The following is a 12,670-nucleotide window of genomic DNA, read 5'->3' on the forward strand; positions in this document are numbered from 1 at the left end:
TAAAGGTGGAGGTTTTTCGCCTTTATGCCCAAAGATGTACCTTCCTAAATGTACCGTGGCCATCTCTGAGGCACCGATTCCAACCCTTCTCGGAAAGATATTCGCTCCGTCCGCCGCCTGACCTGAATGTACAACTGCTCCAAGTGGCTGGTTAGGGGCGGGCTGATGATGCTGTCAGCCCACGACCCATCTCCCTGCTCACCCCTCTCCCTCCATGACCCCCCTCGAGGCAGGGGCAGCAGGAGCCATCAGGAGGTGGCCAGTGCGGGCTCAAAGCACAGCAGAGCAATGCCCATCTTCCCTACCCATAATCCATCACAGAGCGCTTCCAGCTGCCTGGGAGATTATGGGTAGGGAAGACAGCTGTTGCTCTGCCACTATTTATGACGGGTGGCACTATGGCACCAGTCACCCTGTCTCCATAGGCTCCAGAGGGTGCTACGAGGCACCTCTCGATATGAATGGGACGCTGGAGCAGCCTTTTAGGGCTGCTGCCTGAAAGAGAAGTTTTAAGTTTTAGATCCGCTCTTGTAGCTGGACTCCAGGCAGAGACATGACATGAAATGGATCTGTTTTACACCAATGCTGATTTCTTTCACTCCAGGCTATCTTCAGGACTTCTGAGACCTTAACTATTAAAACAGATGCAAAGTATTTCTCCCATTTCCCTAATATAATTTTTCCTCCTGCAGTCAATTGCACAATCACATCCATATTTATTAATCTTTCCCTTTTAAGATTTAAAATTATACATAAAATATACATATTTGGAATTATTTATTCAGATACTGGATACTGTTCATTGATCTCACAGCCTGCAGGAAGAAGCTATTCCCATCCTGGCAGTGTTGATTTTGGTACTCCTGTTCCTCCTTCTTGGATCAGGACTGCCATGGCAGGAAAGGATCGTCAACATTTCCTTGAGCTCGATATTAAACAATGTTGTTGAAAAGGGAAAGGGAGGCGAGGAGTCACGTGATGGAGTAGTGGCCGGACGGTGAACTCCAGCCCTCTCCAGAAAAGTCGGGAAAAACAAGAGAAAATACAAAGGCACAGAAATACAAGTTAAAGAAAAGTGAGTATAAAGGTGGAAAGAAGATGGAGACAAAAGGAGAAAAATCAAAATCAACGGAAAGAAGAGAGGAAGAGAAGACAACGGAGGAAAAAGGTGAAGGCCTTACCTGTCCGAAGAGGCCCGCTGTGGAGAGAAGACCCCACTACCTCAGGTCGGTAGAAAAAGAACTACAACAATGGCTCACAGAGCCGAGTAAAAGTGCGCAACCGCGCATGCGCGAGGAGTCGCGCATGCGCGATGCGCATGAAAAAAAACACACCGACGGGAGGGGGGACCAGCTGGGGAGTCGATCTCCACAGCCGGCAACGACAGCTGCAGAACACCTGCAGCAAGAAGAGACCACAGAAGACAATGGAAACAAGAAAGAAGAGGAGGAAAGGGCACCAAAGAAACAACAGATGGCCAACCCAGAGGAAGAAGAAGAGGAAGAATACAGAGAAATAGATAAAGGGAAAGGCAAGGTAAAGGATATACTTGCTCTTGTTAGAGGATACATGGAGTCATTTAAAGAATGGCAAACACAGGAATTCAATGATTTAAGAAGAAGAATAAACAACACAGAAAAGAAAATAAATAAAATGGATATGACCTTAACAGAAATGGGGAAAAAAATGGACAAGATGGAAGAGCGGGCAATAGCAGCAGAAATGGAGGTAGAAGACTTAAAAAAGAAATTGGAGGAATCTAATAAAAAAACTAAAGAGACACAAGAATTACTAGCCCAAAAAATAGATATAATGGAAAATTATAACAGAAGAAATAACATAAAGATAGTGGGCCTTAAGGAAGATGAAGAAGGCAAGAATATGAGGGAGTTTATAAAAGAATGGATCCCTAAGGCCCTAGGATGTCCAGAACTACAGCAAGAAATGGAAATAGAAAGGGCACATAGAGCATTGGCCCCTAAACCACAACCACAACAAAAACCAAGATCTATTGTAGTAAAATTCCTAAGATATACTACAAGAGAAAAGGTACTGGAGAAGACAATGGAAAAAGTAAGAGAGGGCAACAAACCACTGGAGTATAAAGGGCAAAAAATCTTCATTTATCCAGATATAAGCTTTGAACTCCTAAAGAAGAGTTCAATACAGCAAAAGCGATTTTATGGAAGAAAGGATATAAATTTACACTGAAGCATCCTGCGGTATTGAAAATATTTATTCCAGGACAACAAAACAGACTATTCTCGGATCCAGAAGAAGCACGAAAATTTGCAGAACAATTAGAAAAATAGACTGAGGGATGAAGACGGGTAATGAGAGCAAAAATGATCACGATTGATATGTATGTGGGTAAAGACAAAAATAGACTGAGGGATGAAGACGGGTAAGGAGGGTAAAAATGACCATGATTGATATGTATGCGGGTAAAGAGGTATAAGAGTGAATAGAGACAATGGGCATATGTGAAAGTATCTGTAATTAGAGGAAAACATAGAGAGTATAGACAAGAATTAATAAGGGAAGGTAATGGAATAGAGAGAATAAGGAGGGAATTAAAAGAGTGACCTTTGTGACATATAAAAAGCGAAATCTTTTCTGGGGGGGGCTGGGTGGGGGAAAAGAGCGGTCACTGCAAAATCAGTTGACGCTTGCGAGTGGATTCGCAAATCCAAATGGAGAGGGGAGATGTGGTTGTCCGACAAGGGATAAAGGGCAACTCAGGAGGGGAAGGGGAGATTGGGGATAAAGAAGATAGAAATAGGAGAATAAGGAAAATGTTGGATGTTGTAGGAATGTTGTCTTATAAAGAGTTGAAAATAAGAAAACAGAAATGGAAAAGGAGGAAAGGTAATGATGGAAAAACGGAAAGAGAAGATAAACAAAATATAAAATGGCTACGCTGAACTATATGACTCTAAATATTAATGGAATACATAACCAAATTAAAAGGAAGAAACTACTAAATTTACTGAAAAAGGAAAAAATAGATATAGCATTTGTCCAAGAAACACACTTAACTGAATTGGAGCACAAGAAATTAAAGAGAGACTGGGTAGGACATGTAACAGCAGCATCGTATAATTCAAAAGCAAGAGGAGTGGCTATATTAATTAGCAAAAATGTGCCATTTAAAATAGAAGAGGAAATAATAGATCCAGCAGGGAGATATGTTATGATAAAATGTCAGATATATTCGGAGCTTTGGAATCTACTTAATATATATTCACCTAACGAAGAAGATCAAAAGTTTATGCAAGATATCTTTTTGAAGGTAGCTAATACGCAAGGGAACATACTAATAGGAGGGGATTTCAATCTGAATTTGGATCCAAATATGGATAAAACGGGGAAAAAAATTAACAGGAAGAACAAAGTAACCAAATTTATAATTAAATCAATGCAAGAAATGAAACTTGTGGACATATGGAGGAAACAAAACCCAAAAGAAAAGGAATACTCATACTACTCAACTAGACATAAAACATACTCAAGGATAGACCTATTCCTGTTATCAGAACTAAATTCAAGGGAGAGTTAGGAAAACGGAATATAAAGCTAGACTATTAGCGGACCACTCACCCCTGTTATTGGCAATAGAGCTAGAGGACATCCCTCCAAGAATGTATAGATGGAGATTAAACCCCATGCTACTTAAAAGACAGGATTTTAGAGAATTTATTGAAAAACAATTAAAAATGTACTTTGAAGTAAATACGGAATCAGTGGAAGATAAGTTTATACTATGGGACGCAATGAAAGCATTCATTAGAGGGCAAATAATAAGTTATGCAACCAAGATGAAGAAGGACTATAATCAGGAAACAGAGCAGTTGGAAAGGGAAATAATAAACATAGAAAAAAAATTAGCAATAAAGGAAGATACAACCAAAAGAAGAGAATTGGCGGATAAAAAAATAAAATATGAAACATTACAAACATATAAGGTGGAGAAGAATATAATGAAGACAAAACAGAAATATTATGAACTAGGTGAAAAAACACACAAAATCTTAGCATGGCAGCTTAAGACAGAGCAAACTAAGAAAATGGTATTGGCAACAAGGAAAAAAGACAAACAAATTACATATAATCCAAAAGAAATTAAGGAAAACTTCAGAGAATTCTATGAACAATTATACCGAACCGAAAACGAAGGGAAAGAAGGGAAAATAGATGAATTTTTGACTAAAATTGAACTACCAAAACTACAAATAGAGGAACAAAATAAATTAACAGAACCAGTTGGAACAGTAGAAATACAAGAGATAATAAAAAATTTACCAAATAATAAGACACCAGGAGAGGATGGACTCCCAATAGAATTCTACAAAACATTTAAAGACCTAATAATACCGCCCCTCCTGGATGTAATCAACCAGATTGATGAGACACAAAACTTACCAGATTCATGTAAAACAGCAATAATTACAGTGATACTAAAACAAGGGAAAGATCCACTCTCACCAGCGTCATATAGACCAATATCTCTGCTAAACACAGATTATAAGATAATAGCTAAACTATTAGCGAACAGATTAGCAGAACAGGTACCGAAAATGGTAAATTTAGACCAAACTGGATTTATCAAAAAAAGACGCACAACAGACAATATTTGTAAATTTATTAACTTAATTCATGCAGTACAAGGAAATAAAGCACCGGCAGTAGCAGTTGCTTTAGACGCAGAGAAGGCCTTCGACAGAGTAGAATGGAATTACTTGTTCAAAGTATTGCAAAAATTCAGTTTACCGGAGAAGTTTATTAATTGGATTAAAGCATTATATGAGGGACCGTTAGCGAAAGTGACAGTAAATGGACATGTATCAAAGCAATTTAACTTAAGCAGGTCAACGCGGCAGGGATGCCCACTATCACCATTATTGTTTGCGCTAGCTATAGAACCACTAGCAGAATCGATAAGAAGAGATAATAATATAAAAGGAATAAAAATAAAAGACAGGGAATATAAAATCAGTCTGTTTGCGGATGATGTGATAGTGTACTTAACAGAACCAGAACTATCAATAAAAGAACTATATAAGAAATTGAAGGAATATGGAGAAGTGTCGGGATACAAGATAAACGAAAATAAAAGTGAAGCAATGCCTATGAATAACGCGGATTCCTCAAAATTTAAGGAGGAATCCCCATTCAGATGGCAAACGCAGGCAATAAGATACCTAGGTGTGCAAATAAACAAAAATCTAGGCCAATTATATAAACTCAATTACAATCCACTAATGAAAAAATTACAGGACGATTTAGAGCATTGGAAAGAGCTACCACTAACACTGATAGGAAGGATAAACTGTATTAAAATGAACATTTTTCCAAGGATACTATACTTATTTCAGGCATTGCCAATACAACTGACAGAAAAATTCTTCAAAGAGTTAAAGAAAATAATAAGGAGATTTTTATGGAGAGGGGGGAAACCGAGGATAGCACTAGATAAATTAACAGAATGGTATAAACAAGGAGGCTTACAATTGCCAAACTTCAAAAATTATTATAGAGCCGCACAATTAAGGTACCTATCAGATTTTTATCAAACAAGGGAAAAACCAGACTGGACGAGACTAGAATTAGATAAAATAGGGGAAAAGATACCTGAACACATATTATATAAATGGGACGAAAAATTGGTACAACATAGAACTTCTCCAGAATTACACCATCTCCTCAATATATGAAAGAAGATTCATGTAGAAAGAAATAAAATAAATTACCAAATACCAAAACTAATATTGACGCAAAATAAGCTACTCCCTTTTACAATAGACAACCTTGCCTTTAGAAAATGGGAAAAAAAAGGGATTAAAAGAATAGAAAATTGTTTTTCAGGAAGTAGATTCTTATCCTTTGAACAAATGAGAGATAAGTACAATATAACTGGAGATACAGCGCTGGCATATTACCAACTGAGATCCTACTTGAAAGATAAATTAGGAAGCAACTTGAGTTTACCAGAGGGAAGTAACCTTGAATATGTGATTACAGATACAATGTTAATCAAAAGATTTATAAAAAATATGTATATTAAACTGCAAGAAAAGGAGAACGAGGAAACAAATGGTAAAACTAAACAAAAGTGGGAACAAGATTTAAATATAAAGATAAAAAAGGAAACATGGGAGAAGTTATGCTCTGGAACGATGAGAAATACAATAAATACGAGGCTGCGTATGATACAATATAATTGGTTACACAGACTATACATTACACCGCAAAAGTTAAATAAATGGGACCCAACAGTATCTGATAGATGTTTTCGATGTAAAAAAGAAAGGGGAACAACAATTCATGCAATCTGGACATGTGAGAGAGTAGAAAAATTTTGGGATGATCTCAATCAGATATTAAATAAAATAACAGAAAACAATATACCAAAGAATCCAGAGATCTTTCTCCTACGTAACATAAAAAATAAAGAATTTGGAATTGACTTGGAAGATGCACAAAAAAGATTTGTCAAGATAGCCCTAGCCGTAGCAAAAAAATGTATTATGTCAACCTGGAAATTGGAAGATAATTTGAAAATACAACAATGGTATATAGAAATGAATAAATGTATTCCATTAGAAAAAATAACATATAGTTTAAGAAATAATATTGAAATATTCGAACAAGTATGGGAGCCTTACATTAAATACAATAGCGAAAACCTACCGGGAGCAAACATTACCTAAGTTGATGGAAGGAGAAGAAAAGAAAAGAATGGACTCAGTAGAATTTCTGGTATATTTTTGTTGAATGACAACATTGTCTAACTGAATTAATGCAATCTAGATTGTATACCTAAAATGGATGAGAGGGGGGGGGGGGTGGGGGGGTGGCTTGGGAGGAGGGAGGGGGGAGGGAGAAAAAGTCACTGTAAATGTGTGGAAAAGAAAAAGTGTATATCATGGCTATTGTGATTTATGGTGTGAAAAATAAAAAATTTAAAAAAAAAAAGAAAAGGGAAAGGGAGACCCCAGTGTTCTTCTCGACTGTTTTAACTTCTGATCTAACATTTTTTTTTAAATGTTGTTGCTAGTTTAGTCTTGCTTTCTACTTTCCATTTCCTTATCAGCTTCTTGGCCTCTTTTTGATGAATTCAGCTATTTTCCAAATCCTCAATCTTACTGCTCCTTTTGGCATGACAGAGGCTTTTGCCTTTGATCCAATTCTATCTTTATTTTCTTGTTATCCACAAATGGGCGACATTTCCCATTGGGATTTTCAGCCTCAAAAAGGTGGGTTTATATTGTTTTAGATGTTAGTCATTGGCTGTTTATTTTAAATTTAATTAAAAACAACTTAGTCAGCCAGTACGGTAATGGGCTATTTCAGCCCATAAGTTCTTTGGCTTGGCTTCGCAGACGAAGATTTATGGAGGGGTATATCCACGTCTGCTGCAGGCTCGTTGGTGACTGACAAGTCCGATGTGGGACAGGCAGGCACGGTCGCAGCGGTTGCAAGGGAAAATTGGTTGGTTGGGGTTGGGTTTTTCCTCCTTTGTCTTTTGTCAGTGAGGTGGGCTCTGCGGTCTTCTTCAAAGGAGGTTGCTGCTCGCCCAAATATCACCCAAATACACCAATCAATCGACAACCCCGGTATGTTTTGAAGGGTGGGACGAAACCATAGACCCCCCGGAGGAAATCCATGCAGGCACTGGGAGAACTACAAGCTCCTTACAGACAGCGTGAGGTTCAAACTCCAGTCCTGATTGCTGGCGCTGAAAAGGCGTTGTGCTAACCACCACACCGAACGAATTGTATTTTGCAGATGAATTAAGTTTCTATTATTAACTCACATCTCATTCTACCATTATTTGTTTAGATTTATAAGCCCAATTTGTGTTCGAACTGAATCATTCCAATCTTAAAATAAAATACAATCACCTGTTTCTAAAGGCCACTAAAGGCCCCTTAATGATGGTATTCTCATGGGTCAATACCAGATCTAAAATGGCCTGTTAGTTCCTCAACACGCTGATTTATGGATTTCATGAATCTGTTATTCTCCATACTATTACTGCTAAATTAGTTTGCTCAGTCTCGATTATAATCAAGTCCCTGTGATTATTCCTGTAAAATACACCTTTGCTTTCCTCATCTATCTTATGGCCTAATGGACAACTCTCGTCTTGCTGCCCTCTGCTATTTCTTAACTACAACCACTTGATTTTCTGCGTTATCCTTTCTCTTTCTGCTGCGCTTATCTCATCCATTATTTTATCACCTCCCACTTCCAATAGTATCCTGGAATACTTCATGTCAACTTGGTCATTTTTGAGGGAGCTTTCATATTGTGCCTATTAAAGCACGTATCTTTCTACCAACGTTGCAGCCGACAGTTTTCTCTTTTTATCTTCCTTTCCTGACTCTCACGGAGATATTTATTTGTTCTTTCAGAAGCACAGCTGAAAGCATTCTGTCTGACTGCATCATTGCCTGGCATGGGAGCTGCAAAGCATTAGATCAGAAGTTAAAACAGTCGAGAAGAACACTGGGGTCTCCCTTTCCCTTTTCAACAACATTGTTTAAAATTGAGCTCAAGGAAATGTTGACGACCCTTTCCTGCCATGGCAGTCCTGATCCAGGAAGGAGGAACAGGAGTACCAAAATCAACACTGCCAGGCTGGTAAGTAGCTTCTTCCTGCAGGCTGTGAGGTCAATGAACAGTATCCTGTATCTGAATAAATAATTCCAAATATGTATATTTTATGTATAATTTTTAAAATTAAGATGTATATATAGCACGGTAACAGGCCCTTCTGGCCCACCAGCCCATGCTACCTAAACACAACCCCTGTATGTTTTGAAGGGTGGGAGGTAATGGAAGGACCTGGAGGAAACTCATGCAGACATGGGGAAAAAATACCAATTCCTTATGGACAACGTCAAATTTGAACCCCACCCTCTGCTGCTGTAACAGCATAGAGCTAACCGCTATGCTAAATCATTCTGTGAAGTTTAGTCAAAGATTAGCATGTTTAAATATAAGGTTTATCATCCCAGCACAAAACATCCCATTTCCAGTCAGGCCACAGGGAGTGGAAAGAAAAATGAGAATCAAAATCTGGTTAGAATGCCACAGACTGACAGCTAGTTCACGCTAAACTACGAAAAAAATACCCAAGAGAAATTAAACTCTTCTGATTCGAATATAAAATGAGAGAGATCTGACGTTAGTTAGTATTGTCTCTGCAGGATCTCATATCAAAAACACATTTAATTAGAACAAGGTGGCAGCTTCTTACCTGACCGGTACAGTACAGGGATGTGGTCAGTTGAAAGTCTATGCTCACTTCGTACACCTATAAGTAAAGGGCCTCCACGCCTGTGGAGATGAAACACGTTAATTTTCTTGCTGTTTCTGAATAAGAAAAAACATAACTTTTAAATTTTATACATAACTAGAGATTGGATTGGCTTAGTTTTTTGTTCCTGGAGTGTAGGAAGCTGAGGGGTGATTTTAGGTATGTAAATAAAATTATGAGGGAAACGAATAAGATGAATGGTCAGTCTATTCCCCGGGGTGCATATACATCTAGAGGACATCATTTCCTCTAGATTTAAAGTGGTGGATCTCAACCAGTGGATCATAGCTTATTTGGCTGTTTTTCCTTAAATATTTTCAATAAAATACTTTAAATTAAGATGAAGATGTATTTCTTATATGTATTACTCCATCATTGCTACTAGTGGCCCATGGGATATTAGGCTGGAAGCCAGGTGTGCCGCATACTGAAAAAGATTGAGAACCACTAAATTTGAAGGGTAACTTTTCCACATTGAAGGTAATCGGAATGTGGAAGCAATGCAGTTGAGTATAATTACAACATTTATAAGACATTTAGACAGGTAAGTGGAGAGGAAAGGTTCAGAGGGATTTTGGCCACACATAGGCATATGGGACTAGTTACGGTAGACATGTTTCTGAGCTGTATAATTCTATGAATAAACCTTCTGCTCTTAAGGTAATTCTGATTCCTAGCTGATGTGAACAACAATGTGTCTAAGATGGCCCACACAGTGAGAAAATTTGACACCATTAGCTTCAGGAAATAAGGAGTAAATGTCATGAATTCAATCACTGCAGGATTAACCTTACAGCACAAACGTATATACATACTGTGACAGATGATGTTATATTTTATATTGTATATAGATATGTTTTAAAGGAGATAAATTGTGGCAGGTCTTTTAGAGTCGGTCACATACAAACACTTCAAAACAGATCTCATTTAAAATGCCAGAGCTCTGCTCAAGCCAGGCAGTCCAGGCTCCAAGTGCCTTTGCAAAAACTTTGAAGAATGCCTACAAGGACTTCACAAGTAGCTGTTAATTGGACATGCTATGAAGTATGGATTATTGTTTTGGAAAGCAGCAGATGAACGGACTCAGAAGATTGGGTCCGGTGCCGTGGTCTGAGTGCAATTTGCTGTTCTAAGAGGGCCATGAGGTTTTCTCTGAGTGAGAGAGAGAATTCAGTTCTACAATTCAGCAGCAGCTGGGACTGGAACAGGACAAGCTGGCAAGCTTGTGGAAAAAAACCCATTTTGAAGATGGGTTGCGAATTCTTAATTCAGCCTGTTCAAAGCCTTTGTGGTCCATACAAGAGGAGATGGCTGAAATAAGGGAAACAAAAAGGAACTCTGTGGTGACCTGAAAGAAAGAGTTTATCATCTGGAAAACCCTGATGGGGAAAGTTTCTTTGGCATGGCACTGAAGTGGTCAATCAGAACCGGGGTACAAATCCCACGCCGTAAGGAGTTTGTACGTTCTCGCTGTGTCTGCGTAGGTTTTCCACTGGGGGGGGGGGGCGTTTTCTGGTTTTCTACTACCATTCAAAACGTATCTGGTGGTTGTAGATTAATTGGGCGGCACGGGCTCGTTGGGCGGAAGGGTCTGTTTCTGTGCTCTATGTGTACAAAAATAATTAAGAAATCTTGAAAGCTAATGATACGTTGCTGTGTCTCCAAAACCAAGTAATTCACTATATTGTGATAATTATGTTGGTAAGTTATCTTTAATTTAAAAGGCTGTTGTTAATATTCTACATTAAACTGTGGCCATGTTACTTTTTGCTTGTCTTAGTGAGCTAAGTGCTGTACTTGGCCTTTTCCCTTGATAATCTTCCTCCTTTTCCTTCCTGATCGCAGTGTACTATACTGCATTCCCTATTGAGAGAATGTTGAACTGATGTCATACTCCTGCTGGCCAGTATGTGTCTCTTTTAATTTAAATTGTACTCAAGTCACACAACTCAAGAGGCCGATTAAGTCCTAAGATAAGTAAAAACGCAGAAATGTTGGAGGAACTCAGCCAGTCTTGCAGCATCCATAGAAGATAAAGATATATTGTTGATCTTTTGGGCCTGAGCCCTTCATCAAGATAATAGGCAAAAAGCAGGAAATCTCAGAAGAGACAGTGCTGGCAAAGGGAGGAGTTCACACACAATAAAAGGTGTTGTGGATTTGAAAAAGGAAGAGATGAGAATTGATTTTGTCTGTGGGAAGGGAGACAGAGGGAAAGGGGGAGAGAGAGCAAGCTCAGGGAAGGAGATGGTGGGGGAGGGTGGTGGTATGTTTAACGAAAGCCAAAGAAGTCTATGCTAATGCCATCCGGTTGGAGGGGGCTCACACTGGAAGTGGTGTTCCTCCAATTTGCAGGTGGTCTCAGACTGGCAGTCAAGGGAATGGGATGGGGAAATGAAATGGGTGGCCACATTATAGTGGCAGACAGAGCACAGCTGCTCAACAAAGCAGTCTGTGCCCAGTCTCTCCAATGCAGGGTAGACCACAACAAGAGCACTGGATGCAGTAGATGATCCCTGCAGATTGAAAAGTGAAATTGTTGCTTCATTTGGAAGGACTGTTTGGGGCCCTGAATGGTGGAAATATGAGCAATAAAACTAAACCAGAACTGTTTTTTTTACAAGACAAATCCTGAACCAAAATAATCAACTTCAGTGGCAAAAAAAAAATCAATCTTAAATCATTATTTTCAATCATAGGAAACAGTTTTCCAATTGCTCATCTTCCTGTTGTAGTCATTTCAGAGTTTTTCCCCTCGGTTGGTTCTCATCTTCAATATCCACAGTTCAGTTCCTTTATCAATCATCAAGCCTTTCTCTCTATACTTTGAATGTTCTACTATGATGTCAGCCATATTATTGTTTGAAATTTAAAGATCCACACATTCGTCACCACAGGAACTATTCTTACATATGAAACAAACATTTTAGTTCCTTCTGCTCATTGAGAAAGATACAACATATTTTCAGCAAGTCAGAGAATTGATTACTGCCTCGGTTAACCATATAACCACTTACAGCACAGAACAGGCCAGTTCGGCCCTACTAGTCCATGCCGTAACAAATCCCCACCCTCCTTGTCCCACTGACCAGCACCCGGTCCATACCATGCAACTATCCAGTCTTTCCTTAATACAGTTGAAGTCCAAAAATCCAGACCACCCAAGAATTTGGACTATATACAAAAGTTCTTCCAACTATTTACATTTAGCGGGCTTTTGTGTGCATGCGTAAGTGCCACAGATGCACTTCAATTTTCTTTAAACTGCTCGTTTTGATAATGAATAAACTATCAAAATTTACCTGTTCAACTCTATTCCTCTTTAAATTTGAATTTTAAAACTAC

General features: G+C 38.6%; 1 protein-coding gene across 2 annotated transcripts in view; it reads right to left on the reverse strand.

The window, feature by feature from the left end:
- The window catches only part of LOC138754139 (glutamine--fructose-6-phosphate aminotransferase [isomerizing] 1), a 113,536-nt gene that overhangs the window by 70,323 nt on the left and 30,543 nt on the right, over positions 1-12,670 (reverse strand). For both annotated transcript variants that reach the window (XM_069917998.1, XM_069917997.1), the window contains exon 8: positions 9,266-9,345. In XM_069917998.1, coding sequence (XP_069774099.1) covers positions 9,266-9,345 — 80 coding nt within the window. The remainder of the gene's footprint in view (positions 1-9,265; positions 9,346-12,670) is intronic.

This window comes from Narcine bancroftii, chromosome 2 (assembly GCF_036971445.1).
Source record: "Narcine bancroftii isolate sNarBan1 chromosome 2, sNarBan1.hap1, whole genome shotgun sequence".
In the NCBI taxonomy this organism is placed as follows: domain Eukaryota; kingdom Metazoa; phylum Chordata; class Chondrichthyes; order Torpediniformes; family Narcinidae; genus Narcine; species Narcine bancroftii.